We start from the raw sequence: 27,264 nt of genomic DNA on the forward strand, positions 1-27,264 counted from the left end.
TGAATTTTAAGTGACTTTGCACTAGTAAGTACTCCTGTTTTTTTTCATGCTGTGTAAGATCTGCCATTTCCTCTCTAAGCACAGCAGAAGCCTTGGGCAGTTTTACTATCTGCCTGGACTGTGGCAGGTAGGTTTTTTTGTGGACATAAGTGCAATTGGTCAGTTCCTAGAGGACAAACTGGAGCTCAGGGCAGCAGACTAGGGCAGGCAGAGAGCTCTTTTAAGGGAACAGATAAAGCTGCTGCTGGCACTGACACAGACAGAGGCTCATCTGCCTCGTGGAAAGACTGTGTGCTAAAATTATGGTGAAATAATAATGTGCTAAAATAATGGCTAAAATAATGGCAGGAAAGGGGTTGGTTGGACTGGTCAAGCAATGATCCCTGTGCCACTGATTCACCAGCTTCATGACTGGTAACAGTTCCGTATTGAAAGATCCTTGATTTTTCTTTGTTTTATGGAACACTCACAGAGCTGGGCTACCAGAGAAATCTTGGTTTTGTTTTTCAGGTCCAGCCTAATACAAGCCATTGTGAGTTGTTCAACTGATAAACAGCTTAGTTAATTTTCTTTGGACACATGTCTGACTTCTCAAAATCAGCCACTGCTGTTTGCATTCTTCTTAGCAAAGGTTGAAGACAGAAATAACCTCTCAGTCTAAACTCTCTTCTCATTTTTAGATGGGACTCTTTTGGGATATAAATGTTCATTTTTCCTTCTGTTTGGTCAACACAGCCAGAAGAACACTGCAATGTCAAGGTGGAAGTAGGTGGCTCACACGTAGACACAATGTTATCCTACTCCTAAAGCAAGTCTGTACTATAATTATTTGAGATGCCAATCACTGTATCACTATTTATACTAGAACTTAAAATGCTTTAGGGATAGCAGAAGTAACAGAAGGGGATGAACAGCAGAAGATGACATGGCAGAACACAAATTCTTTTCAAGGAAAGTTCCAAGCATGGATCATGAACTCTGTCAAGTCCATCAGGCCGAGGCAATTCCTCTCTTGTCAGAATATCCATGTTTATTACATGAAACACTTGATGTGTTTGTCTTCTGTGGCAGCCACTCTTTGCATACTGTGTTTTAAATATTCAGAGGTAGCTGTAACCTTGCCCTTTGATATGTTAGCAAATACAACAGTTAATCTTTCTCAGCATAAACCTTAAGGAATAGTTACATTCCAAAGGATGTACAGGTGGGATTCTCAGCTTGTGATGACTCCAGCTTCCTTCTTGCACCTCCAGATGTGTTTTGGAAGATTCAGGTCGTCTAAGAGAAATGGTAAAAGGGCAACAATTCTAAACCTGTTTTCCAAACACCAGCACATTAAAAGATTAAGGAATAGACTCTTTCATCTCAGAGTGTGTGTGTTTTCTCTCTTTGCTAATGGGAATTCTCAGAATTGGTTCATTTCTTGTTGCAGCACTTCCCAGGAGCCAGTCTGCATCACTGAAGAGTTACCAATCAACAAAACATTTCCACAGCCCTCCTTTGTCCCCAGAATGGTTCCAGAAAAATTATCTTTGTACCACCACTAAAGTGGTATTGTAACTTCCTTTTGGAAACACATTCTCAAGAGGGTATCAAGGGTAGTAAAGTGTTATGTGTTTTTTTTTTTTTCCCAGCCAGTTTTAGCATTCATTCTAGATAATCAGAATGAAGATTCTACAAATCTTTTTTGCAGTGTGTGAAATGCCAATGCACTTTGACTCTTCAGGGAAGTTTAAGAGCAAACCCCAGCTCTTCCTTGGTCGTGACACTAGATGGCCCCACGACTGAAGCAAACGTCCCAGGAAATACCTGCTGAACTGGAATACATTTTCCCCGTTCTACGCAGTACTTTTTACAGGCTGGCAGGTTTTATTTTAAAATGAAACAGTAGCTGATGGTGCTATCTCAAGTGTTGAAAGCAGTGGAGTGCCATGTGATACCCAGCGCTGTGTACAGAGCAGAGGGAGGTCTTAATCTAGCAAAGGAATGGTACATAAAGAGGTAAATTGATTTTGCACCACCCAAATAACACCTTGGATTTTTGGAATAAATGATTTTCTGCTATTAGCAGTTTGCTATGATTGCTCTCTCTTCCAAGAGATGGGAGAGATTAGAGTAATAGTCTCGATGTATGTATGTTTCTTCTGCACATCTTGTGGAGTTTAAACACATCCGCCTTGGCTGGTAGCAGTTCCTTGGCATCTTTGTGTGCCAGGCACAGGCAGAGAGCAACCCAAGACCTTGATACAGATGGTGGGTCTCTGTTTGCAGCATGAAGAGGAGAGAAATCTGTGTTTGTCACCCACGGACAGCACACTTGGGCTGGGCTTTTTCTTGGGGGTAGATGTGGGCACTGCTCAGTTGGGATAGAAGGGAGGGAAACTGCAGATGGAAGCAAGAGCCTGTGTTGCTCTACTGTGCAATGTGATCAGGTGGTGTATGTGCTGTATATGAGGTGTGCAGGCAACAGAAATTGCTGCTCTTCCCCATCCATTAAGTGCCACTCCTTCATGTTCACACCGGGTCCCTCACAAATAATCACAGAATCATAGGAAGGACAGAAAACCTCAAGTTGGAAGGGACTCCTGAGGATCATTGAGACCAACTCCCAATGCCTTCCAACCTGAAAGAGAAGGGAAGTCATTAATTTGCGTCAGTGTATGTTTGGCCATACCTGCTTTCCCGTGGTCACAGTTTCAAGGCCCAGTGAGGTAGACCAAAGGCAAAGTGGTGATTTGTAGAGCTTTCATTGTAGCAAATTCTTTTATGACCCAACAATCTCAGGAGTTTTCTGCAGACACTGAGCATAAATGGCATGTTTCATCAGAGTAAGGCTTTATTCCATCATCTTGCATAATTCTGTTTCCACTGCCTCTTTTCCTCTACTTGATATTGTATCTGATACTCAGATGAAGCTTCACTGAATGAAGACAAGGATGTTTTGTGCTGCCTTGTTTTTATTGCTGAACCATTTATGAATGACTTTGAGTTCTCTAGTTTGTGCCAAGACATCCATGGGACTGACTCCATATTGAAATTTCTTCATGTTGAGTCCTGATTTTGGTCAGTCCTGTGTTAAAATTGTGCAAGTTTCGTGTTCTCCCAATCCACTAATTCTTCCAGTGTCTTTGTTTCATTTGCTGTGTTTATACATCAAGGCCTGTGAAATGGGAGGTGTCAGCAAGTGTTACAGCTGGTCTTTGTGGCAGAGTCATGCAGATCCTGTTTACCAGGCCCCCTTCTCCAGGCACTCAGAGAACAGGTTTCTGATTGCAAAGGAGGGGCACAGCCAGGATGGAGCACAAGGTTTCCTTGCACAGTCTTTGAAGCATTGAGGTCTGCAAGAGTCCTGCCCTGAAATTCACAGCAGTCTGCACATGTTGGGAGCCATAACCATAATAAGGGAAGTAAGTTATTTGTTCAACCCTAAAGTAGTTTTCTCTTGTCTAGGAAAAGGTTTCTACCCATCCACTAGCCCTGATAATGTGTAAGAAAAATTAGATTGAAAACCACTTTCCTTGTGTTTGTTAACAGTAAGTTGTTTTACAGTTCTTACATGCTGTTGTGTTAATTTGTTTGTTTCCAGAGGCTACATTTAGATGCTGTTTACAGCAATAAAGAGAATATTACATTTGATCTAGAGTTCTGTCTTAATCCACAGGAGGAGATGCGAACAGAAGCTCGTCGGAAAAATCTCCTCATTCTAATTTTGCATTATTTAATCGACAAAGGGTATGTTTTTTAAATAATAGTGCTCTACCCTTGTGGGACTGTGTGTGCATCTTTCTGTCCTCTGTTGGCTGAATGGACAGTGTGGGCCTTTGGGTGGATGTGGGGAGGTGATAAACTACTATGAGGCATCCTCACAGTTAGCCTTTCTAAATTGTTTCAGTTTCTAAAACAAAAGTTCCCTATATAGTTTAAAAATACTTTAGATCAACCAACAAAGATTATTAAAATAGAATTTATAGTTCTATAAAAATAGGTTCCTGGACAGGTTAAAGCATAACTGTGTGGTTACTAGTGCCATTGTTTGCTTCTTCTCTCAGAAATCACAGTAAGATAATGACTCTATGTTTTTTGATCTTTGTTTGTTTTGTTTTTAAATTACCAGATATGTTGATGCTGCAAATGCTTTGGAACAAGAGACAAAGTTAGGTTTACGTGGCTTTGAAGTTTGTGACAACATTGATCTTGAGACAATTTTGATGGAATACGAAAGCTACTATTTTGTAAAATTTCAAAAGTATCCTAAAATTACAAAAAAAGTCCTGGACACTGGTATGTGGCTCTGTTCCAAAAAGAAAGCTTTTGTTTCCAAAGTCTAAAATCTGTATTTCCCTGCTGTGCTCACAGCCCTTGTCATGTATGTCAGCATCAAATGTTCCAACCCTTACAGTTACCCATCTGTAGTTCTGAGCACAAGGCACCAGAATTTAGAGATGTAGCTTTGAGCCCTTCTGCTTTTCCTTCTTTCTTTCTATAAAGGAATTAGAAGGTGTCATTTTTCTGTCTTTTGAAAGCTGCTTTGGTATTGGAAAACATCAGCCAAGCACAAAGCATTATGACAAAGATATGTTTATCTTCTTTCTTCTCATGGGGAGAGAACAGTAAATAATGATACAGAATAAGGCAAATCAGAATATGAGCATTCTGTTATGGCCCTGAGAGTAGGAATGGTTTTGCACTTGAGGAAAAGATGTAACTTGGAGAAGCCATAAGAACAACTGTGAAAATAAGTGATTAAGAGCTTGAAGGATATAGGTTTGGATTAGACATTAGGAAAATTTTCTTAATGGAAAAAGTTGTCAAACCCTGGCCAAAGCTGTTCAAGGAAATGGTGGAGCAATATCCCTGAAAGTGTTCAAAACACATGTGGATGTGGCAGCTGGGGACCTGGGTCAGTGGTGGCCACTGCAGGGATGGAGGAATGATTGGACTGGATGGTCTTAGAGGTGTTTTCCAGCTTAAAGGGTCATAATTTGACTGTTTGCTTGGAAAAGGCATGTACATCCAGAACCTATGGATTTGTGTTGCTACAAGGAGGAGGAACAGTTCACAGGACAAAACAGAAAGGATTTGTTATGAGTTGAGAATGAAAATGTATTAAAAAGCATTTTTTCACATCATAGTCAAACTGTGCAGTAGTCAAGACTGAATCCAAGATCTAAGCAAAAAAAGTATTCCCCAAAATACATTGGACATTTAAAAGCTCTGATTATGCATTTTTTGGTGAGTAAAGCTTCTCGAGCATGGAGTAGTCTGCTATTACCTAAGCTCAGATTTGTGACTGTGCTGGTAGGCAGAGAGCATCCTTTCTCCCTAAAGCATAAGCAGCCTCTTCTCCTGCACGTAGTTTGCACCATACCCTAAATTGGGCTGTGGCCAGACTTGGATATCTAAACAAAATCCTTGGTGTGGTGCTCCTTCCAGCTGAATTCTTTGCTGCACTCTTGGCAAGTCCTACAGTAACAAGTTGGTCATTTCCATGCTGAATTCCAGTTGAAAGTGTTGTAGATATACCCACAAGATTACAGGTTGCTCCGTAGGCTCTGCTGTCCCCAAACACACTGTGTTCCTGAGCTCCTTCAGAGAAAGAGCTCTTTGGGAAGGATCATTTTATCCAAGTGTGTGAGAATCACGAGTGGAAGAGCATTGTACAGAGAACACTGAAAGGAGATGTGTTTTGGAACAACCAGGGGCATGCTGATAGCATACAAACCCTTAGCTTTATGAGTTCATATCTGGGCTTTGTGAGTTTGACATTTTGTTAAAAAAAAAAGCTCTCATTTGACAGAAATTGTTTCAAATTACATGAATGCAAAAGATAACATCTTTTGATAACCACTATTGCAATGTGACATTTATTCTGTCTTTTTATGTTGAACTTGATTCCACTTCAGAGGAGTAAGGCAAATTCATAATTCCCAATTCAGTAATGAAAAAATTATTTAGCATTAAATAAGCATTCTGTGTGATATATTAAATTATTGTACTTAATCTAATTACTGATAGTGTCCATTTTACTGTGAACATGATACTGCTTTTAAAATATAAGCAGAGAAACCCAAGACTGAATGAGACAAAATGTAAAAACTTGAAGCAAAACCACTCTCCCCAGCACCAGTTTGTTCTCAGTAAGTTTTTGCAAGCTTGCAGTGCTTATACTCACACTGTTCCTGCTTATGCATTATTATCCAAGGTCATTAATGTATGCTTAAAAATATTTTTAAAGGGGAAAAAAGGTTCAAATTGCCCTCTTTTATAGCCTTAATTATTTTAATATTAATTTTGCCACAGCAGAAAATAAACTACAGCTGAGAGGTGGAGGAAGAGCAAGAAGGTGAGAGATACGTGTGGGGTGATTTTCTGGGTAGAAAATTTTCCTAGTAGAAGCAAATATTCACAGTGGTTAAGATAGTGTTATGATACCAGAGGAGTACCAAAGCCTAGATCCATGCTCCTGACTGTGTGGTGCATTTTTTCTGTATGTGTTAGTGGAAACTAGAGACTTATTTCCCAAATGGAGGCAGACAATTTACAGAGCTTCTGCAGTGTGGATAAAGTGGGCTGGGGTGTTTGAAAAATGTAAGCACTGAACTCTGCTGTGTTTGAAATTAACAAACTTCATAACTCCGTAACTCCGTAACTTCAATGGGAGCAAAGTTAGCCTAAAACTGCTTTATTTGAAAGGTTTGGGGTTTAATCTTTTGGTAGTTTGGAGAAAAAAAAAGTCATGGAAGTCTTGCATTGTTTTTCTTAATTTAGGACAGCAGCTTCTTCTCAGAATGTACCAATGGTCAAACAACAGACAGTGCAACAACTAGTGTCAAAAACTTCAGCTGGGAGTACAGCAGAACCTAAATCCTCCACCAAGGAGAGCCCCAGACAGGTTTAAAGATGTTTTATCTTGGCAGCAGTACAGTTGAAATTGATGTGATTTTGTTTAGGACTCTGTAGGCAGCGATAGTGTGGGAGTTACATGATCAATAATTGTGCAACTAATGGGTTTTACTGATTGTGTCACTTAAGGATTATAGGTGCAAGACTTCGAGAGAATTTCTGGCCATGAGTTTGGGGGCAGTCACAAGCAAAAATTAGTGGAAAAGCAGGCATATAATCTAACCTATACTGAAAGCAAGCAGAGTTTTGCCATTAATACCAATATATTCATCCTTTAGTGCCAGAAAGCAAAACAAACAAATAAAGAAAAAAGTCTGGCGTCAGTTGTAAGCATCTTCAAAGTGCATAAGTCCTTTGAGACTGGGCAAGTAATTTGGCTCTGTAATGTTCAGGTTTGAGAATCTCGTGTTGGTGAGATTGCTGTAAAATCTGCTTGATTATCATCCCTTTACTGAGGGTGGAGCAGGAACAGCAGGTTGGTGGGCAAGTACTGTGTCTATTACAGCCTTTTTTTAAGGGCCTGGCTGTATTTCAGCATCAAGAGGAACTCTTCTCTGACCTATTGCTACCCCTAAAAATACCCCAAAGCATTGCATTTTGGATTTTACATCAATAATTGCAGTGAAGTGAATACATAATCCTAAAATAGCTCCTCATTTCTGAGTTGACATGCTGTACCTTTTACTTGGCCTGTCATTTCCACTCTGCATTTGAGTTACTGCTTATGTAAAATGCAGTTTTCTGCTCAGTATATGGAATAACTTCACTGCTGAGCTCCAGAATCACGGCTTTCACTGCTGTCACTAGTCAGGTGAAGTCTAATTAAAATGTACACCGGTGTTTAAATGATCAGTATTTCTCTTGGAACTTCTTCTGGGCCTGTGTGAAGAGATGGAAGGATACCTGTAATGTAATATCTTCAATCCATTTACTTGGCAACACATCTGTTTTAAAAGGAATTTTTCTTTAGAATAGTGATGGTGCACATACTTTGGATCAATCTGATTTTGGCTTAAGCATCTCAGGAATCAGCAAAACTGGAGGAGACAAAACTGGAGGAGTCAGCTCTCATCCAAGAAAGGTTGGTGGAAACCTGAATTGTGGTTTGTCAGAGAAATAAGTATGTGGGGAAAAAGAAAACAAACACAGGTTTTCAAAAATATCAAATGGTAGGGGTTTTTGTCTATTTTTATATAAAATGTTTCTCTATTATCAGCTGAAGAGTCAGTTTTATAATTTTCTATAAGAAGTTTTATAATCCTTTGCCTAGGCTCGTTTTTTAAATTAAATACTATTTCAAACATACTCAGAGAGGAATATTTCTTTTTTTAAACCCAGTGGTAAATAACTATGGTTGAAGGTAAATTTTTAATTTCTGATTGAGGTAATGAATGGCTCTGCAGTTAAATTATTGAATTGACTGAGTTGTATGTTCTATCACCATTGCTACCATGGTTTTTGGGGTCAGTTTTTGGCATAGTTAGGACTGTATATGCAGCAAGGAAATACACTGCTGTAATTGCCAGCAAAATTTGGTCCAGTGTGTTTTTAAGAGTAGTGCTACCACCGTGGTAAAACCTACAGCAACACTTTTTCCTCCTTTAGGGCCAAATAATTGACTTCCGCAAGATGATTCAGGATGCAGTCAGAGTGTCACCAGATGGAATTCCCTTGAACAGCCTTAATTGTGATCCAGATCCCTCAGTGAGTGTTTCTGTTCATGTTTCCATCCAATCAATATGAACTTGACTTCTGCACAACCAGGAACAAAACAAAATACTGGAACAACGTTGGTTTTGTTCCCAAGTTCTAAAATAGGCCTTGTATTTCTGAGAGGTGTATTTCCTCCTTGAAAGGACAGTCATACTTGATAGTGGTCTAATTTGATGACAGTTGTTTATCCTGAACACGAAAGCAGGCAACAAATAAAAATGAGACCTTATGATAAAGAAAAAAAAAAATTGCAGACACCTGCACAACTTCTGGGGGTGTACTCCTGGTTCCTTTCAGCTCAGTATGTCTCTAGCATTTACCTCAGCTGAGACAAAAACAGAATTTTGATGGTTGAGATAAATTTTCTGTAAACACTCCAGACATAAGCCAAAACTTCTCAGATAGGGCATCCAGCTTTTGTGGTGCTTGTCTTCCTGGCAACTTGCTACACTGGAAGAAACTATCAAAAAAGAGATTGTGACAAAAGAGTGATCTACTGTTACATTTTCCACTCCTCTTAATCTATGTAGGGCATATTTGGAACGATAATGCAATAAGAAAGGAGCTCATTTTAATGTTGGTTCTGGTTAGGTTCTATCAAAGGAAAAGATGACTTACCACAGATATGGTTTACTTCAAATTTTTTATTATTACACATATTTCTGCAGCTTTAAAAGTTTATGTTACTACAATGTATCAGTTTTTAAAAAATACTTAATAATTTGTCTCAAAATACTTGCACTCTGACAAGTAATTATGTTTTTCTCTTTTAGGAACGATTATTGAAACCTCTTAGTGCTGTTATTGGCATGACTGGTGAGATGAGGGAACTTGCAATGGTTGTAAGCAAAGTAAGGCAGATCTCTGTGTCAGTTGTAGAGAGATGTTGGTTATCTTTGTCATCTGGGAATGCTGTTTGTTTCTTTTTACTGTCTCTGGTAGTGCTTATTCTTGAATGTGCAAGTTATTTTTCTCTCCACATAGCTCCCCAACAAGTCATTTCTTTACATGTAATGATGTTTCCTTCTGATACACAGTGGGAGGAAATAATTAAGACTGTTCCTTTCTAATGGGGAACAGGTAATTTAATCATACTGTGCAGACTGTCATGGCTTTCCTCTTTCCTATGAAAAAAAAAGTACAACAGTTCACTGAAAAGAGAGATTTAAATATATTAGCTAAAACCAACTGTTATCTAATGTTTTATCTAGCTGTGATCAGATGGTGAGAGAAACCTTGATTCCACCCTTCAGGTGAAATTTCCATTCCAGGCATATTACTGTAGTCAGTGTGGAGGATGTGCCAGTATCACGGCAGTACCTGAATTCTGAATGTATCTACTAGATAGCATCAACCAAAATTATTATTGAACCCTGATGTTCCTGCATGGTTTAGAATCAGAGAATCATTTAGGTTGGAAAAGCTGTTAAGGTCATTAGGTCAAACCATTACCCCAGCACTGCCAAGGCCACTGCTAACCCATGTCTCCAAATGCCACATCAGCATGGCTTTTAAATCCCTTCAGGGATAAGGATGCCACCACTGCCCTGGGCAGCCTGTGCCAAGGCTTGATAAACCTTTCCATGAGGAATTGCTCATCTTGTACACCCTGAACCTGCCCTGGCCCATCCTGAGCCGTTCCCTCTCCTCCTGTCCCTGTTCCCTGGGAGCACAGCCCGACCCCCCCGGCTGTCCCCTCCTGTCAGGGACTTGTGCAGAGCCACAAGGTCCCCCCTGAGCCTCCTTTTCTCCAGGCTCAGCCCCTTCCCAGCTCCCTCAGCCTCTCCTGGGGCTCCAGCCCCTTCCCCAGCTCCGTTCCCTGCCCTGGACACGCTCCAGCCCCTCGGGGTCTCTTGTCCTGAGGGGCCCAGAGCTGTCCCCAGCACTGGAGGGGACTCAGCAGTGCCAGCCCAGGGGACAGGCCCTGCCCTGGGGCTGTGTCACACCACACCAGCGTGTGTCACACCAGGGGCCATTGGCCTGGTACTTGTCCTGTGCCTTGCTTTGTGCAGCCTGTACCATCTGTACTCCCTCTGTGTTCTCACAGGGTGCAGTTGAGAGATGCTGTAACTGTGGGCTCTGCAAGCAGCCCTCTCATCCCAGCATTGCCAGAGCAGCGTCAATAACACACCATATCCCAAGGCAGGCTTGGGGATTTTTCCAGGATTGGCAGCTTGACCGCTGGAGGGAACCACACAGCGTTGTCAGCAGTATTTTATTTCACTCCTGGGTTGAGGTGTGGTGTAACAAACAGGCCCTGGTCTGATGGGGATCTGTAGCCAGAGCACACACAAATGCTTAGCATCCACCACTTTTGGATGAGTCACTCATCTAAAAGGATTCATAGCACCACACTGTTCGGTGGTGTTGTGACTTTTTGGATATAAACGTCGTGAGTGGTATCACCCTGGGTAAACCTGTTTATAATCATCTTTCTGAAAAGCCTGGAAGGCTTTTGCTGAGTGATTTTTTATATCTGTGTATGGCCCAAATTCTTGGTCTACAACTTTTGTATTTGACATTTAGTATAACTTAAGAAATGTCTTAGAAAGGAAATTTCCAGCTTTAAAGTAAGAAAATTCTCATTTGTTTCAGTTCCTGTCTGATCTTTTATTTATGGTAGACCTTTAAAATAGTGTTGTTCTTGCTGCTACATTAACAAGAAAAGCAATTAAAAATTGCTTTCCCTTTGTTATGGTGTGTTTTTTGAATTGTGCTCCATTACGGTATGTTTCTAGTTGCTGTGGTAATCAACACTGTATAAATCAATAAAAATAAATAGCATGTTATATCTATTTCATAACACAATCTAATTTAATTTGGAAACAGTTATGGTAGTCTACTTAATAGCAGTAATCTGATGCATCTTAATTCACTGTTCATAGAAAGGGAAAGTGTAATCTACTCTATATAAATAATTTTTTCTAATTGTATTAAATCAACTTTTCCGCTTGGATACAACCACATAATTTTTCTTCAGTCTGTGTGGACTATTTTTTTTGGAGACCAGAATTTATCCTGAGTATTTGTACTGCGGATATGATATTTTTTGCAGAGCAATTAGCCCCTGGAACACAAAGACACAAAATACTATGAAGGCAAATGGAAAGATTCATAGAAGATTTGGAAAGTTTGAGGAATTAAATGAAATTAATTTAGTGAGTGCTTCAGGGCATAGACTAATTACTGTCTATCTTTTGATAGATGCTTAGGGGAAAAATTTCTTCCTGTTACAGAGTTTCTCACAGCTTTTCTTGCAGCATATGAAATCTTGCATAGCATGAAGTAAATAGAAATTTTTCACTGTTACTTACAGCATGAGTAATAAACTAAGTAACAGGTATTAACATTTTAATAGATAATAATGTAAGTAATAGGTGCAGCCATAAAGTTACTGAGCATCAAGTTTTAAAAGATCCAAAGTATTTTCACGTTGCACATGAGTGACCTGTGGAACTTGGGACTACAAAATAAATAGGTTTAAAAAAGAGAGAAGAAAAATTCACTGAAGAATGAATGTCAGAAGGTGTTTTAAAGATTCAGATGTAATTTCAAAGATTCAAAGATGTAATTTGAATTACTGAAATCCATTGATGGGTGTAAACTTGAACCAATGTGTCACTGTGATTGCTTTTACTGCATTTTTTTAACATCCAATACTTATAGCAATAGAGACAAAATGCTAGGGTTGGTGAATCTTCATATCACAAAAGCTCTTGATATGTAGGTTGGTTCCTAAATCAAACTAACAGAAAACAGATCTGAGGAAGATCTGCTCAGCCTCTACCTTTGGTGGGCATACATTAGAGAAACTGTGGCCTGGAGGGAAGTGATTGCTGTGTATGCTTCCCTCCTGGGAGATCCCTGGTCCCTAGGGTTAAATAATACAGCCTGTATCACTTAACAGCACTATTATTTTATCACTAAGTCAATCCTTTTACTTTGCCAGAGGTCATTATCTGACTGCAGAAGGAGTTTTGCTAACAAGATGTGATGTGTGTTGCAGGACATTTATCTCCATAAGCCAAATGTGAAGTGGGATGATATTATAGGACTGGATGCAGCTAAAAGGCTGGTCAAGGAAGCAGTTGTTTACCCCATAAAGGTAAGGTGCTAAATGCTTTTGAGAAAACCAGTGTTGGGCTGATTAGCTTGTTTCCTTGCAATTACAGTGATGTTTTAGAGTTCTCAATGTTTCTGTGCTTTTGTAGGCCATTCCTGTTAGAGCTATTGGTGTTTCTGTTTCATGCCAGAACTATTCCTGTTGCATCTGAAATGGCACATGCATTCTTCTATAGGAAAATTACCCTTCAGTATTAAAATTGTAAGAGTTCTGTCCAATTCTTTGGCACCTTTGGCACTGTAAGAAGTGCTGGATTTGGCCTATATTATTCCATGAAAAATTACTTAGAGAAGAGAATGTCACATCAATTGCACTTGAAAAAAAACCCACTGGAAGCAAATTTCACATAATAAGTGCAGTAGTCATTTCTCAGTAGTCAGATCATACGTGTCACACTGTTTTGGTGTGGTTTTATGCCTCTCTTCAAATTTCTTATGTTTCTTGAATATGCTAGGAGCAGTGAACGTGGGAACTACAATCCCTTGCAAGTTTGGTTTAGATGATGCATTTATAATCCCTAAATTACTTTTCTGCTTCTACAGTATCCAGAGCTGTTTACTGGCATTCTGTCTCCTTGGAAAGGATTATTGCTGTATGGACCACCAGGTATGGAGAGCTTTTTACCACATCTTTGTGTTTGTCACTGCTTCTTGTTTTTTTCCCCATGGATAAATCATTGATGTTAATTAGATCAGGTTGTTAAAAAATAATGTGTTCTGTACATAAATTAAAAGGAGAGAATGTTGGATGTTTATGTCCCTCTCTGACACTTACACCTGGCCTTTCTTACGAGCCTTGGCTATTTTTATACCTGAGTCTTCCAGAGACAGTACTTACACTAACAATTCAGGGGAATGAAAACTAAGATCTCTGTTTTTACTCAGCTTGGACCATTTTAATTAAGTTTCGCATGATCCTATGATACATCAATAAATCTACCTCTGTAGTGAAAAATGTCCTCCCTTTCTTCTGCTTTTAGGGGTTGTTTTGGGAAAGCTTTACCTTCTTTCAGCTGGGTGTTTTCCTTGTTGGTGCAGCTTCCGTACTCCCTCTGCCCCACTTTGCCACAAGGATGTGGCTGAAAGGGGGTGTAGGGCACAAGAACCACCTGAGTCAGGCTGCAAAGCCTGTCTCTGCAGTGAACTCCATTTGTTCTTGTGAATATTTAGATGTTCCTCCCACAGAAGGCATCTGACCATTTCAGCATGCACTACTTCAGGATTTGGAGAATGCATTTGCCGTTCTGTATTACCTGAGTTTTTCCAAACAATCCTGAAAGGGCCCCAAAATATTCTGAGGGCTGGAGCCCCTCTGCTCTGGAGCCAGCCTGGGACACCTGGGGCTCTTCAGCTGCACAAGAGAAGCTCCAGGGAGAGCTCCCAGCCCCTGCCAGGGCCTCAAGGGGCTCCAGGAGAGCTGCAGAGGGGCTGGGGACAAGGCCTGCAGGGACAGGACACAGGGAATGGCTTCCCAGGGCCAGAGGGCAGGGCCAGCTGGGATCTGGGGAAGGAATTGGTGGCTGTGAGGGTGGGGAGGCCCTGGCACAGGGTGCCCAGAGCAGCTGTGGCTGCCCCTGGATCCCTGGCAGTGTCCAAGACCAGGGTGGAAGGGGTTTGGAGCAACCTGGGACAGTGGAACATACCTATGGTCATTGCAGGGTTTTGGACTCAATGGCATTTAAAGGTCCCTTTCAACCCAAACCCCATTCTGTGAGTTTTTCACTGTTTTTGCCAGACTGGTATAAGATGAGGGGAATTTATTCAAACATTTGCTTTTTATTGCTTTGGAAAGTGAATTTCTCAAACATTGTTGTTTGTAGGTACTGGAAAAACTTTGCTTGCTAAGGCTGTTGCCACAGAATGCAATACAACCTTTTTCAACATATCAGCATCCACCATTGTCAGCAAATGGAGAGGTGATTCAGAAAAGCTTGTCCGGGTAAGAATTATTCTCTCATTCATTATACTTTAACAAACATCACATTCCCCCTTGAAGAACTGGGGTTCAGCACAGAACTGGAAACAAGTCTTCCTCTGAAACTCATAGTCTCTCCTGATTTAGACAAAACATGACTTTGATTATACCTAGTTCTGAATGCAGGAATAACATCACTTCTGCAGAAATCTCGTAATGGATTCTTGCTGTGGGCCTTCAGTTCTGTAATGTAAGATGGAGCAGATGTTCTGGAGGCAGCAAAGATCTTTGCCTGATTAGGAGTCAGACAATCAGAGTTCCAAACTCTGGAAGTGTTAGTGTGTGCTTAGTGACCTCTTCAGAGCACTTCACATCCATTTTGCAGGAGTTGGCTCCTAGGCACCCTGCACAATTTAATTTAGATTCCCAGATTCCTAACTGTTTGTTATGGCACAGAATGCGCAAAGAACTCCCATGTCACAAAGATCTTCCAGTTAAATGCAGGTGTAATGTTGTTTCAAGGAAGGTAGTTTGGTGGCAAATAGGCAAATGCATTTTTGTGTTTAAACTAGGGAGGAGTGTGCATGGCTCAGCTGTGTTGCAAAAAAATTCAGGGGTTCAGGTGTAGCATCCTTGCCCATCTGAATCTCTCCATAACATCCATCAGCACAGTGGAAATCCACAAGCCCTTAGCCTGCCTTACCCTCATGTCTTGGGCTGCACTTCAGGTAAATGCAGAGCTCTTGGAAACAAATAATCACAGCAAACTGTTCTCTGCAAATGGCATTGTTACTGTCTCTTGAAATCTAGCCAGTGGCTGTAGCACACTTACTCGTCCTGCCTCCTTTGTCCTTTAAAATGGCATATTTTTCTTCTGGCATTCCATTTCTCTATTACTGATCCTCTTGACATCTGTCTCAGTAGCTTCCTGGAATTTTATTTTCTGGCATGAGTGTGTGGGGACAGTTCTGGTTTCTGCCACCATCATCCAGAAGGGTTTTGTGAACACGCTGCAGCACATGTATTGATACTGAATTTGTGGCATTTTTCTCTTAGTTAAACTTAAAACAACATCAAAAAATGAAGTAAGATTATGTATCAGGAGAGCTCTAAGAAAAGTATTGTGTGAATTTATCCTAAAATCACATGAGGCTGGTGAAGGGGAAGTGGTCATATATATGGTGTTTGTGGTCGTTGGGAGGCATATCCAAAACAGCATATCCTGTTTTCTCAGTTCTACACCATATTTTTGTGATTTTGTATATTTTGTATATTATATTTCCTGTAAATTGTATACTGGTCATGGTCTACTTGTTACTCTGGGCAAATAAGTTAAACCCTGTGTTTCATGCTCAAAGTGATGAAAACAATATGTATCTTTCAAAATTTGATTTTTTTAAGTGTTCAGATTTAAAAGTGCTAGACTAATATACACTGTTAGTGATACAAATGAAAAAGCTCAAAAAACACTTTTGCTCAAGAAGAACTGACAGTGTTTTCTTACTCCTAATGCAGGCCTCTCTCCATGTTAAAGAAAATTAGGTGAAGCTTCATTCTCCAAAGAGCATATCCACATTTTTTGTTTCAGCTTAATAGTCCATTTTAAAAATTGTGATTGTTCGAGCAATTTATGTTTGTTTTGATCAGGAAAAAAAATGAGTGCTTGATTCTTATCAAAAGAATCAGTGCATTTTCCTTCATTATGCTTCAGCTGACCTGCAATTTTTTTTCCCTCAAATCCTTATTTAAAAAAAAGTACAAATGGAGCAACAACAAAAGGCACATGCTTAATCTCAATAACAATTTAGGAGTTCCCAGAATCCTCTGATGGATCATTTTCTTCTATCCCATTATTCTCAGGGTACTCTGATAGGATTTAGACAGAAAGATTTACACATAAAGACAGGATTACAAGGCTGTGTTCTTTATATCTCCTTTACAAACCTCTCAGATTTTGAGAGGATTCAGGGACCCTCAGCCTAGCCAGAGCTTTTTCTCAGCATATATCCCTTGGGATCTGAGTGCTGTTAATTTATCTTCCATGCCAGTTCACTTTAATGCCTTCTTGTGTTAGTTTCTCTTTCACATTTACTCTTCTTTCTGACAGGTGTTGTTTGAGCTCGCCCGGTACCATGCTCCTTCCACAATTTTCTTGGATGAGCTGGAGTCAGTAATGAGTCAAAGAGGCACTGCTCCTGGGTAATTGGTGGGACCAGTTTGGGGATTAAAAGAGAGAGGTGCAGTGGTTGTGTCAGTCACAGCAGAGAAGCATGACAGGTTGTGTGAGGATTAGCAAGGGGCTGCAGGGGCAGCAAGAGGGAGGGAGGTGCAGGTCTTTATAACCACTTGTGCTGCACTTTAAAGGGATTTGAAATGGAAATAAAGGGCAGTGGTGAGGGAAAGAACAGATGAATTGTTGGAGGTAAGTAAGAAGCAGCTAATTTTGGGACACTTTGAACACAGGCATAGCTGTGTAAGAGGGAGCGTACATGGTAGAATGGCATTTTCATCAGTGGCAGGTTTTGGTGGCATTGTCAGGACTTCCCATTGAAGGAGTGGGAGTATGTTGTTACTTGAATCCAGAATGTAGACAGTTTATAGTGAAATAAATGTTAAAAAGGTTAGGGATGGGGATGAAGCTGGAGAAATATAAGAATATTGTTACATCAATTAGGAACCCATTACCAGGGATTTTATGTACAGTGAGTTACATGATCCCTTTATTTATATTATATTTTATGTCTATATCGTATGCTCACTATTTCTGAATAGAATATCCCCTATTGTAAAGATGCTACTTGTAGTCATTCTCACTTAAGAGATGGAAATTATGGGCCATATTTGTCCTTCATATGTACATTTAAAAGCTCTCATTAACATCACTGGGTTATGTATTCTAATAAGGATTTCTATCCTAATTGTTGTACTTATTTTTACATGTACTTATTAAATACTGACTTGGCACTGATGTTTAAATGCCTTTGTAGAAATAAGTCATTAAACCTGAGCTGCAGCCCTTACCATCTAAGGTCCTGATGTTTTCCCTGGGCTTGATCCAGGAGTTTCCAAGAGCTTCACATCTGGAACCAAGAGTTCCAGCTGGTTTTCTGCAAAACAGATTACCTGTATTGGGGCCAGAATTCTTAGCACTTTGCCTAAGTTCTCTTTTTTTGAAGAAGGATCCTTTCTGTGTGGTCTCTGCCCCATTTCTAAATTCATACCAGTATTGTGTGTTTTTCTGTTTTCTTTTGATAAAACATTTTGCAAAATGTTGAATTCAGTAGTAGGTTCATCTTCTTGTGGCCACTTCACATTCACTGAAAAATAATACCCTGAAAAGGTAGGTGTACTGGTTATTTAATGGCAACTATCACATTATAAGAATTCCCTGCTATAGATCAATCAACCAGTCGATCAATCAATTGGAGCCCTAGCTATTTTGCAGTAAATGTTGGTTTACATGGAGATTAACATGAAGAAAAAAAATTTTTCATTGGACTCAGTAATAGTGAATCCTCCTCACTTTAATGCACTGAAAAGAATTTAAGTAATCATTAGAAAGCTTGATTTTAATGCTTAGATGTTAGCTAATGGAGCTTAATCATGCTTTGAACTGGGGCAAAACTGTGACAAGGGCTCAGTTGCTGTGAATGACACTGTATAAATAAAGATGATTAATGCACTGAGCAAATAATGTTTCTCTGAATCTTGGTAGTGGTGAGCATGAAGGAAGTCGGCGGATGAAAACTGAGTTACTGGTGCAGATGGATGGCTTGGCCCGATCTGATGATCTTGTATTTGTTTTAGCAGCTTCCAATCTGCCATGGTAAGAGATCCAGAGAGTACATTTTGAATACATTTTCATGAGCTTCTAAGCACAGATAAAGATTTTATTTAGACTTCTGCAGAAAAAGCCTTGATATTTGGTTAAAGCATTTAAAGATTAATTTGGAGCTTTTACTTTTAAGCTCTTCAGTTCTTGCTATTTGTGTCACATGAGAATAATCCATAATAAAGTCAACATATGCTGGTCGTACCAGCTGCTAATATTTAAAATGGAGTATTTGACTTTATAGGCAAGTTATTTACTATCTTTAAGCTAAGAAGGGTTTTCAGCCTGGAACTGTAAGGTGCTTAAAACATCTGGTGCTTAGAAGGATACTCCATAAATAGGAATGTTGGATTTTATTGGTATCAAATGTGACTTTGAAAAGTTGAAGGACAAAATTCTTCAATTTCTTCAACACAATTCAGTATAGAACAAAAAACAGTTTAAGACTGGAACTATAGAATTTCATCACGTTGGTTCTCAAATTGGGCAGGACGTGTATTGGGAACAAGACAAGCTGGAGGAAGGGAAGTAAAATTTGTAGTGTAACAACTATGGATACACAAGAGAGCAGCTGCTAATCCTCACAGCACTGAGACCTTTCTGGATTACCGCTGTCCCTAAAGGCACATGGACCTAAGTGGGCCTATTCTCTCACATGGAGAACACAGCTTTGGGGTCAAAACAGGAGAAGACAGGAGTCCTGCTTCCAAGGAATTTCAAGCCGTGGTCTGGGAGTCATTTGTTGGAGCCCAATGGGAGGTGTTCTCGGAATCGCCTTGTATGAGCAGCAGTTCAGCAGCATTTCACATGTCAAAACTTGAAATTTGACTTAAAGGTGCTTTGTTTAGTGAGATGACACTTGCCCAGCTCTGCAGTGTGACAGACACACAGCAGGACACCAAAAACCAGCTGGGAGCCAGAGAGAGCTCTGCACCCACAAAGCCACAGTCTTCATTTATGGATTGTTTTTCAAGATTAGCGATTTTTGGCTGAATCTTATAAAGTTGCCATGGGGACAAATGTTGGAAAAGCCTCTCTTGATGACTGGAGAGCTCTAGTTGTGATCAGCTGTTGGGAGTGTCTTGAGTCTCAATGTCACTGGGTGTGTAACCACAGCTGCTTCCTTATAAGTACTTACAAAAAAAAAATCTAAAGTCCTAGAGCATATATTATTTTGAACATACAAATGCACATTTTGGTCGTGCACATCACCAAATGTTCTCTCACAAAGTCTGTGGTAATATTTTATTCCTCTTGTCAGCTGATCCCTTTTGTCAGGCCTGGCTGAAAAGGTCCAGGGAACAGGCAGATAGAATTAACAACAGAAATGGAGTTTTTGCCTGAGATTTGAGGCTCAAAGGTAATATTTTCCCTCAGTCCCATGTGGCAGGTAAGCCTAGCTTGTCTTGTCCAGGGTTTTCAGGCTCTGAAGTGAGAGAATGGCCATGTGAACACCTAAAATTTCTGTAGAAGTTAGGTGTACCAAATTAGGCTGGCCCAAAAGTGTGAGTACAGAGCCACCATGGGCTTTTTTTTATAGCCATAATAGCAAATTCTGTGTGTTGGTTTTGGGGATTTATGTCTTGGACAAACTCATGAATTTAAATCAGTGCAAAATCCACCTCATTTTGTTACAGTATCTATATAAAAGGAACTGGGCTGAATTCAATTTAGTTGTGTTCCAGCTGTGTAAGGAAATGTGGAAAAAAATAACTGCTCTCTGTGTGTACAGTTAAGTTTGAAAGAGAATTAATACAGTATTAATACGTTGTCTCTTTGTTAGTAATACACTATAAATGTTCACGTTTTTGCAGCATGGTTGCCCTTTTAGAAGAAGCTCTGAGCAGTGCATTGCACCTTTCTGTGGTCTCTTAAATTATCCAGTGAGATAATTATCCATGCAGAGAGATTTCTGCATGTGTTTTGTTACCACAGGGTAACTGTAAGGTACCTGCCTTACACAATCAGTAAGCTTTCTGGGAAGTTGTGTAAAATACACAGAATTCAATTTTGAGTGTTTTACGTATTTGATTTTTGATCATTTATAATACTGAAGTTGTAATTTCTGCAAAATTGCTTCCTTGAAACATCCAAAATGACAGCATTTTACAAGGTTTCTGTTTTGAGGGACCTGCCCTGAAAGAAAGCTGTCAGTCTGTGTTGGGACAAGAGTGGCAGCTGAGGTGTTCACTTTTGAAAGTTTTGTATTTAGAAAATAGAACTTCCTTCAGGACTTTCTCTCTTGTCTGGTGGAAATATGCCTACCACAGAGAAAATGCTTTAAGAAGAGGCTGGATAAATGCTTAGAAAGGTGAGCTTTCTAAGCATTTCTAAAGCCTGAGCTTTCACATCCCTGGGGTTCTCCAGCCTCGAGGAATTTGGGATTATTTGCATCCAGAGAGACCAGTAGGTTTTGAACCTCTTTTAGGATCCTAACTATATATTTACAGACTATTTTTATGAGTATTAGGTGAAATTTAGCCCCACTGTCAGACAAATGACATTTCCACAGGAATATTTCATAACAAAATTTCAAAATACCTACTGCTACCTAAGTTGTGACTTCCCAGCACAGCCCTGTGCTCTTGCAAACATTTGTTGTTAAGCTGGATTTCAAGAGATTTGTTTAACATGGATATTTATTGATCAGGGGAAAAAAATAGTATCAAGCTGCTTTTAGAAGAATGAAAAGGATCCTAAACAAAGCTCTTTAGACTGTCCTAAGCTGCTCTGGACCTATTGATCTTTCTTTTCAGCCTATGCTTGCTGCCCGGCCCTGCTTTCTGCTGCCCATCTGCAAGGTGTTTCTATTGACAAATTACTTGTTGAAATGATTGAATGTAATTAAATAAAATAAAGGCCTTGTTAGTGAAGGAGTAAAGACATCCTTAATTATGCAGTGAATGTTTCCTAATGTATCAGCACATTCAATTCAGTTTTCACTGCAGTGCTGTTTTCTTCCCATCCTTACACTCAGGATGGGAAGAAAAAGATCTGTCAGTGTGGTGCATGCTGATAGATCCTGAATCTTACCTTCCAGCCCAAACTATTCTGTGAATCTGTGATGCCTCCTAATGTTAATTGCATAAAGTCATCCATCTTATGGATCTGCAGAGCTTTGTTTATCTTTTCATGAGCACTCTCAGTACTTCATTGGCTGTTGTTTCAGAGAATGTTTAGGTTGGCTCAGTGCTTTGTATTCTACTCTGGTTAATATCACTTAACCTTGCATTTGATCACTGACAAAACAATTCAGCAGGAGCCTAAAAACTGGAGATAACAAAAAACATTGTTTCTTTATTTTCCTCTTCAGCCAACAGGTCACTGTAACCTTCTGGACAAACAGAATCATACTATCACGGAATCACGGAAGGGTTTGGGTTGGCAGGCACTGTAGAGCACACCTAGTTCCACTTTCCAGCCACGGGCAGGGACACCTTTCACTAGACCAGGTTGTTGAAGCACCCTGTTTTTGGTGTGGGGCAGCCACAGCAGCTCTGGCAGAGCTTCTCTGGCAGAGCAGAGAGACTTCTGCTGGAGATTTATTTAGAACATGGCTAAGGGGGCTCATGAAACTGTGTTCTTGGGGGGCCTGAAGCAGAAGGAATGATGGAAAATGTCATCATTTGGAGGATTTACAGCCTATTTGCAGAGGCTGACTGTGGTTGTCCTTCACCTGCAAAGGCTTTTTTGAGTACCGGTGTGAGCACCTCTAAAACCCTAAGAACTTATGCCCTCTTTACACAGATGATGTTAATGTGGGTATTAATGTGGGTAAAAAACAGCAAAGTGTTATCAGCCAGAGTAATTATGTCCAGCCAAGCAAGACAATTTTAAGAAGTGGAGCTGAAAAATACATTTGGAAGATGAAAGGAGACTAACGTGGTTCTTTGTCTGTGCTGGGTGGGACCCTGTACAAGAGGCATTGCACTGAACGTTGGACAGCATCTGAAACAGCCTAAAATGTCAATAATAATATCAATATAGCAACAGCTGTTGATTTGCAAATGCTAGCATTTACTTCTGAGGCCAGTTAGAAGCATGGGGGTAGATCTGAGTGAATTCCTGTTGTCCTTGTGGGCTCCTGGTTTTCTGATTTTTGTGTTCATTGTTTGGATCAGTGCATGTGGAACAAGATCTCCCAAACCAAAGCACATCTGGGAACAGGGTCACTTCTGTACCTGCAGAGCTGACAGCCAGGAATGCTAAGGTCTGACAGGCACCCATGTGGAGATTTGGGAGCCCATTTCTGGGTTTCTTTATCATGTGCTATGCCATAGAAAGCATTTGGTTTTAAAAAAGAAATAAGGACAGGTCACCAAAGGTAACAAAAATCAGCTCTGGTGTTGGGCTACAAATCCATCTTGAGCTGTCTCTGAACTCCTGTGAGCTAAAAGGGAATTTCATACCCCTTTCATAGAAACACCATTTGTTGCTTTAGTATTGCCTTTGCTGGGAAAAATACTTCATCCAGGGAACTGGGGATAGGGGCAGGTTTATTTAAGTGTATCTGCAGTCTTAGGTTGCAGATATAACCCTCTAGCAGTTGATTGCTCATACTCAGCCAGTACAGGTGGAAATGATGCTTAGGGCTTCTGTTCTTCTGCCTGCACAAGAAATTTTGAAATGGGTTCCCCCTGGATGAGATTTTCTTGCCAGGTATGAGGACTAAAGAATATTTTAAACTGGAATAAGGAGTCTAAATAAGGTGACTAAGTGGGGCCAGAAGAGGAGGATTGGTACAGGACCCTTTTCTTGTCTTTTTTTAGACAAAACATCATAATCAGTATTGGCGTTTACAGAATCAGGCTCACTGACTTATTTATCCAGCTTCTTCACCTTGCACGTGATATTTTTCATAGGGCAATGTCCTTTGTGGCTATTTATTTATACTAATAATATATAAATAATGAAAATGTAAAAAATTATTTGTCATTTCTGTTACAGAAGGAGTCTCGTTTCAGTGTCCTGTTCTGTCATAATACACAGCCTCACATCCAAGACCTTCAGTCTGGATTTTATACCTACTGAGCATCTCTTACTAAGTAGCAATTAATTAGTCCTGAGTGTGCCCCAGACAGGCAATTTGTAGTGACTCCTTAATAGCAGAGGGGGAAAGGGAGAGGTTGTTGCTGATGAGACATGCTGCAGCTGAGTACCATGGCGAGGGATGGAAACTGCAACTTTTGATTGTTACTGTTAGCATGGGTGTCACCAGTAGCGTATCACTGAACAGGGATACACTGGATAATTATTTTATTTTGGCACAGCCAGAGGTGAGGATCTTGCTGTCAAGGCCACGTCCCCTCAGTGAGGTGTGCTGAGACTCTCCCTCTCCTCCCCCTGTGCTTGCAGGGAGCTGGACTCTGCCATGCTGCGGCGGCTGGAGAAGAGGATCCTGGTGGACCTGCCCAGTGAAGAGGCACGGAGGGTGATGATCCAGCACTGGCTGCCCCCTCTGAGCAACAGCAGCGGGGTGAAGCTGAGGACAGATCTGGACTACAGCCTGCTCAGCCAGGTGAGCAATGCTGCAGCTGCTCCTGGGCCGTGGCAGTGACCCAGGGCTGGGACAGCACCACTGCCACACAGAGCTGGGCACACACCTCAGCTCCCCTGGGGCTTCAGCCAGAGGCCACTGGGGTGACATGGGGGTGGGCAAGGCACACACACGTGGAAATCGCTGGCTTCACGCAGCTCTGCCTCCAAAATGGTGTGTCCTGGTCCTCTCTGCTGCACCAGCTTTTCAGCCTTAAATACAGGGAGACTTACAGCAACAGCAGATTTACCACTGTTCTCACCAGGCTGGAAACACTTCCAATTCATCAGGGTAATGAACAGTTAATTGTGTAGGGAAGGTTTGTCACAGCTCCACTGCTGCTGCAAAAAAAGAGCATTTGACAGCAGAGATTCACTAGATACCCCAGCTTCCTTCATTTAGCCCTTTGTCACATCCTGGATTCTTTGGAAACAGAATCCTAGAATGGTTTGGGTTGCAAGGGACTTCAAAGATCATCTTGTTTCAACCTCCAGCTGTAAGCAGGAGCACCTTCAATTAGCCCAGGTTGCTCAAGGTCCCAGCCCTTAAATATTTTAGTTTACCCAGCTGAGATTCTTACATCTGTTTACAGAGACAATACTGCTCAGTTCTGGATTCATAATACATTTACTTTATTAACAGGAAAGCTGAGGATGGACTCAGAAGGGTGGGGTTTATATGACTTACAGAAAATTGGCATTTAGTAAGAAAATGTCCATTATTTTCCTTTGTCCTACAAGGTATTGTAGACATTCAAAGAATAGCAAGCTACATAATATTGAGGGGACAGTACGAAAAAATAGATTTTTGTGTGTTTCTTTGTGTATATAAATGTATATTTCAGAGAGCAGTAGACTTCACGAATATTTATATAAATACATACACAATATATATGCCTGTAAATTCTGTTTCTGTCTGATTTTTGAGCTGTAATGTGTCATTCTGATCCCATCACAGGAAACAAACGGATACTCTGGCTCAGACATAAAACTCGTGTGCAAGGAGGCAGCCATGAGACCAGTGAGGAAAATTTTCGATGCTCTTGAAAATCATCAGCCAGGTACCTCAGCTCTGAGCAGAGAATCCAGCCTGGGAAATGCTGATTTCATGCTGTAACTCTTGGAATGAACGTTCTAACTCCAGCAGGTGGAGCTCTGATATCTGCCTGGAAAAGTTTTAAAGTCTACAGTTCCAAACTCTCTAAATTTCTAAAAAGCAGGGCTTCTTTTGAAGATGTAATTATCTGTGCTCTCAGCATAAATATAATATTTAATTTATCTCACTGCATATAGTCTGCTTTTTCCTACATTAAATGTTGAACGAGGCATGGGCATAAAAGAGTGTCATTTGGTAATAGTAACAGGATTTATTCAATTCTCTTGTCTTTAGGTAACAGTAACTTGGCCATGATCCAACTGGACACAATCACAACAGCCGATTTCCTGGATGTGATCACCCACACCAAGCCATCAGCAAAGAATCTAAGCCAGAAGTACACAGATTGGCAGAGGGAATTTGAGTCAGTCTGACAGAAAAATACCAAACCAAAGCCCAAATCAAAAACCTCCAAGCCATTTGCCATCCAAAGTGGCCTCTGAAGGATCAAATGGTGAGGGGGAAGAAAATGCTGTTGTTTCAAGGAACAAAATACAGTGACAAGTTCTTTACTCTGATCTTTACAGAGGGAAATCTTTACTTTCAAAATGAAAGGGTGGGTGAAGGAGTGGTGGTTATTCTTTATTCAATAAAGTTATTCTTTATTCTTGGAATTAATGTGATGGCAGTTTCCATGCAACAAAGCCTCCAGCCTTAATTTTATGTATAAAGAGTTGAAAGATTGATTCTCAGTCTTCATTACAGATTTTGGGTAGAACTGGAGCAAAGTCTAAAAGCAGATAGACAATTAGTGTAATTCTCTATTTCTGACACTCAATAGAGCATCACAGTCAGTGTAGCTTTCCCAGCAGAGACCTGCACCCTTCTAAATGAAACACAAAATAGGAGTTTTCAGTGAAATTCAGGACCTCAGCAGGGTATGTAAATTTGGCTAGTTTGTCACTATTCTCAGCTGAGTTCAAAGCCTTGAAGTGTTACTCTCCTGTTGGTTTTGCATATTTCCAAGGTGAAAAAGGCAAGGAATTAGAGAAAACCTGGAGAAAATGAGCAAATCTGGGATAATTAACTAGAAACTATTGGTGGCTACCCACTGGTTTGCAGCCAGCCATAAAACAATCACAGAATCCCAGGATGGGTCAGATTGGAAAGGACCAGAGGGGGTCACATCTGGTGCCATCTCCCTGCTCCAGGAGGGCCATCCCAGAGCACAGGACACAGGATTGTGTCCAGAGGGCTCTGGAATATCCCTGGAGAGGGAGACTCCACCCCTCCCTGGTCTCTGTTCAGGGCAGAAACTGTACCTCTTGTGCAGGGGGAATTCCTGAGTTCATTCCTCTGGTGCCACAGCTGGGCCTGGAGCAGAGCCTGGCCCTGCTCTGACTCTCCCTGCACACAGGGACAGAGAATTTCTCACTACCCTGAACAGCCTCAGCTCTCTCAGCCTGGCCTCAGGAGAGCTGCCCCAGTGCCTTGCTCAGGTGTGTCACAGTCCCCTGCTGCAGTGAGCAGTGCAGGGTAGAGCTGAATGTCCCCACACTGGACTGTCCTCACACGCATGGCCAGGTGGGCAGCCACCACTGTCACGTATCCTACACTCTTCTCATCAGGAATTCCAGTTGTTTTTTCAGGCTCCAGGTCCTATCACTGCCTTCTCTCACCCTCCTTCCTGGCACTTCACCTCCATGCAGTTCTCCCTCCGTTTCCCTTGGGCTGGTGTCTGCATTCCAAGCACCAGGGTTGCGTGTGCTTTCCAGCACATTGCAGGATCTCTGAGGCACTGACACTCCCTTTTAATTACTGCATCAGTCACATGTAACTGAAAGTTTCCAAGGGAACGTTTTCACAGAATTTTGCTGATACATCTCGCACCTCCTGCACCTGATTGATCCCAGGCCACAGACCTCCCTTACATCCTTCAAAGCCGGGATTCAGAATTGCTGGCACAAAACCCAGATGTGTGAATTTATCCAGAACTGAAGCTGGCAGTACAAGGGCCCACAGACACTATCTAAAAATGGCTTCTGTTCCTCAGAGGTCTCTTCTCCCAGGCAGAAAGTGACATAATGAGAAGAAACAACCTCAAGTTCCACCAAGGGAGGTTCAGGTCATTTCTTCCTGGGAAAGATT

At 40.9% G+C, this 27,264-nt stretch overlaps 1 protein-coding gene across 1 annotated transcript; it reads left to right on the forward strand.

The window, feature by feature from the left end:
- Positions 1-3,666: 3,666 nt before the first annotated feature.
- KATNAL2 (katanin catalytic subunit A1 like 2) lies at positions 3,667-25,773 on the forward strand. The gene is given in 16 exon segments (XM_066338671.1): positions 3,667-3,732; positions 4,115-4,281; positions 6,301-6,343; positions 6,769-6,892; positions 7,874-7,984; positions 8,509-8,607; positions 9,390-9,467; positions 12,623-12,721; positions 13,282-13,345; positions 14,559-14,677; positions 16,761-16,852; positions 18,369-18,479; positions 23,756-23,816; positions 23,818-24,003; positions 24,979-25,081; positions 25,411-25,773. Coding segments are annotated over 16 exon segments (1,662 nt in total). The 5' UTR covers position 3,667; the 3' UTR covers positions 25,551-25,773.
- Positions 25,774-27,264: the final 1,491 nt, after the last annotated feature.

Source organism: Sylvia atricapilla, chromosome Z (genome assembly GCF_009819655.1).
Source record: "Sylvia atricapilla isolate bSylAtr1 chromosome Z, bSylAtr1.pri, whole genome shotgun sequence".
NCBI classification, from domain to species: domain Eukaryota; kingdom Metazoa; phylum Chordata; class Aves; order Passeriformes; family Sylviidae; genus Sylvia; species Sylvia atricapilla.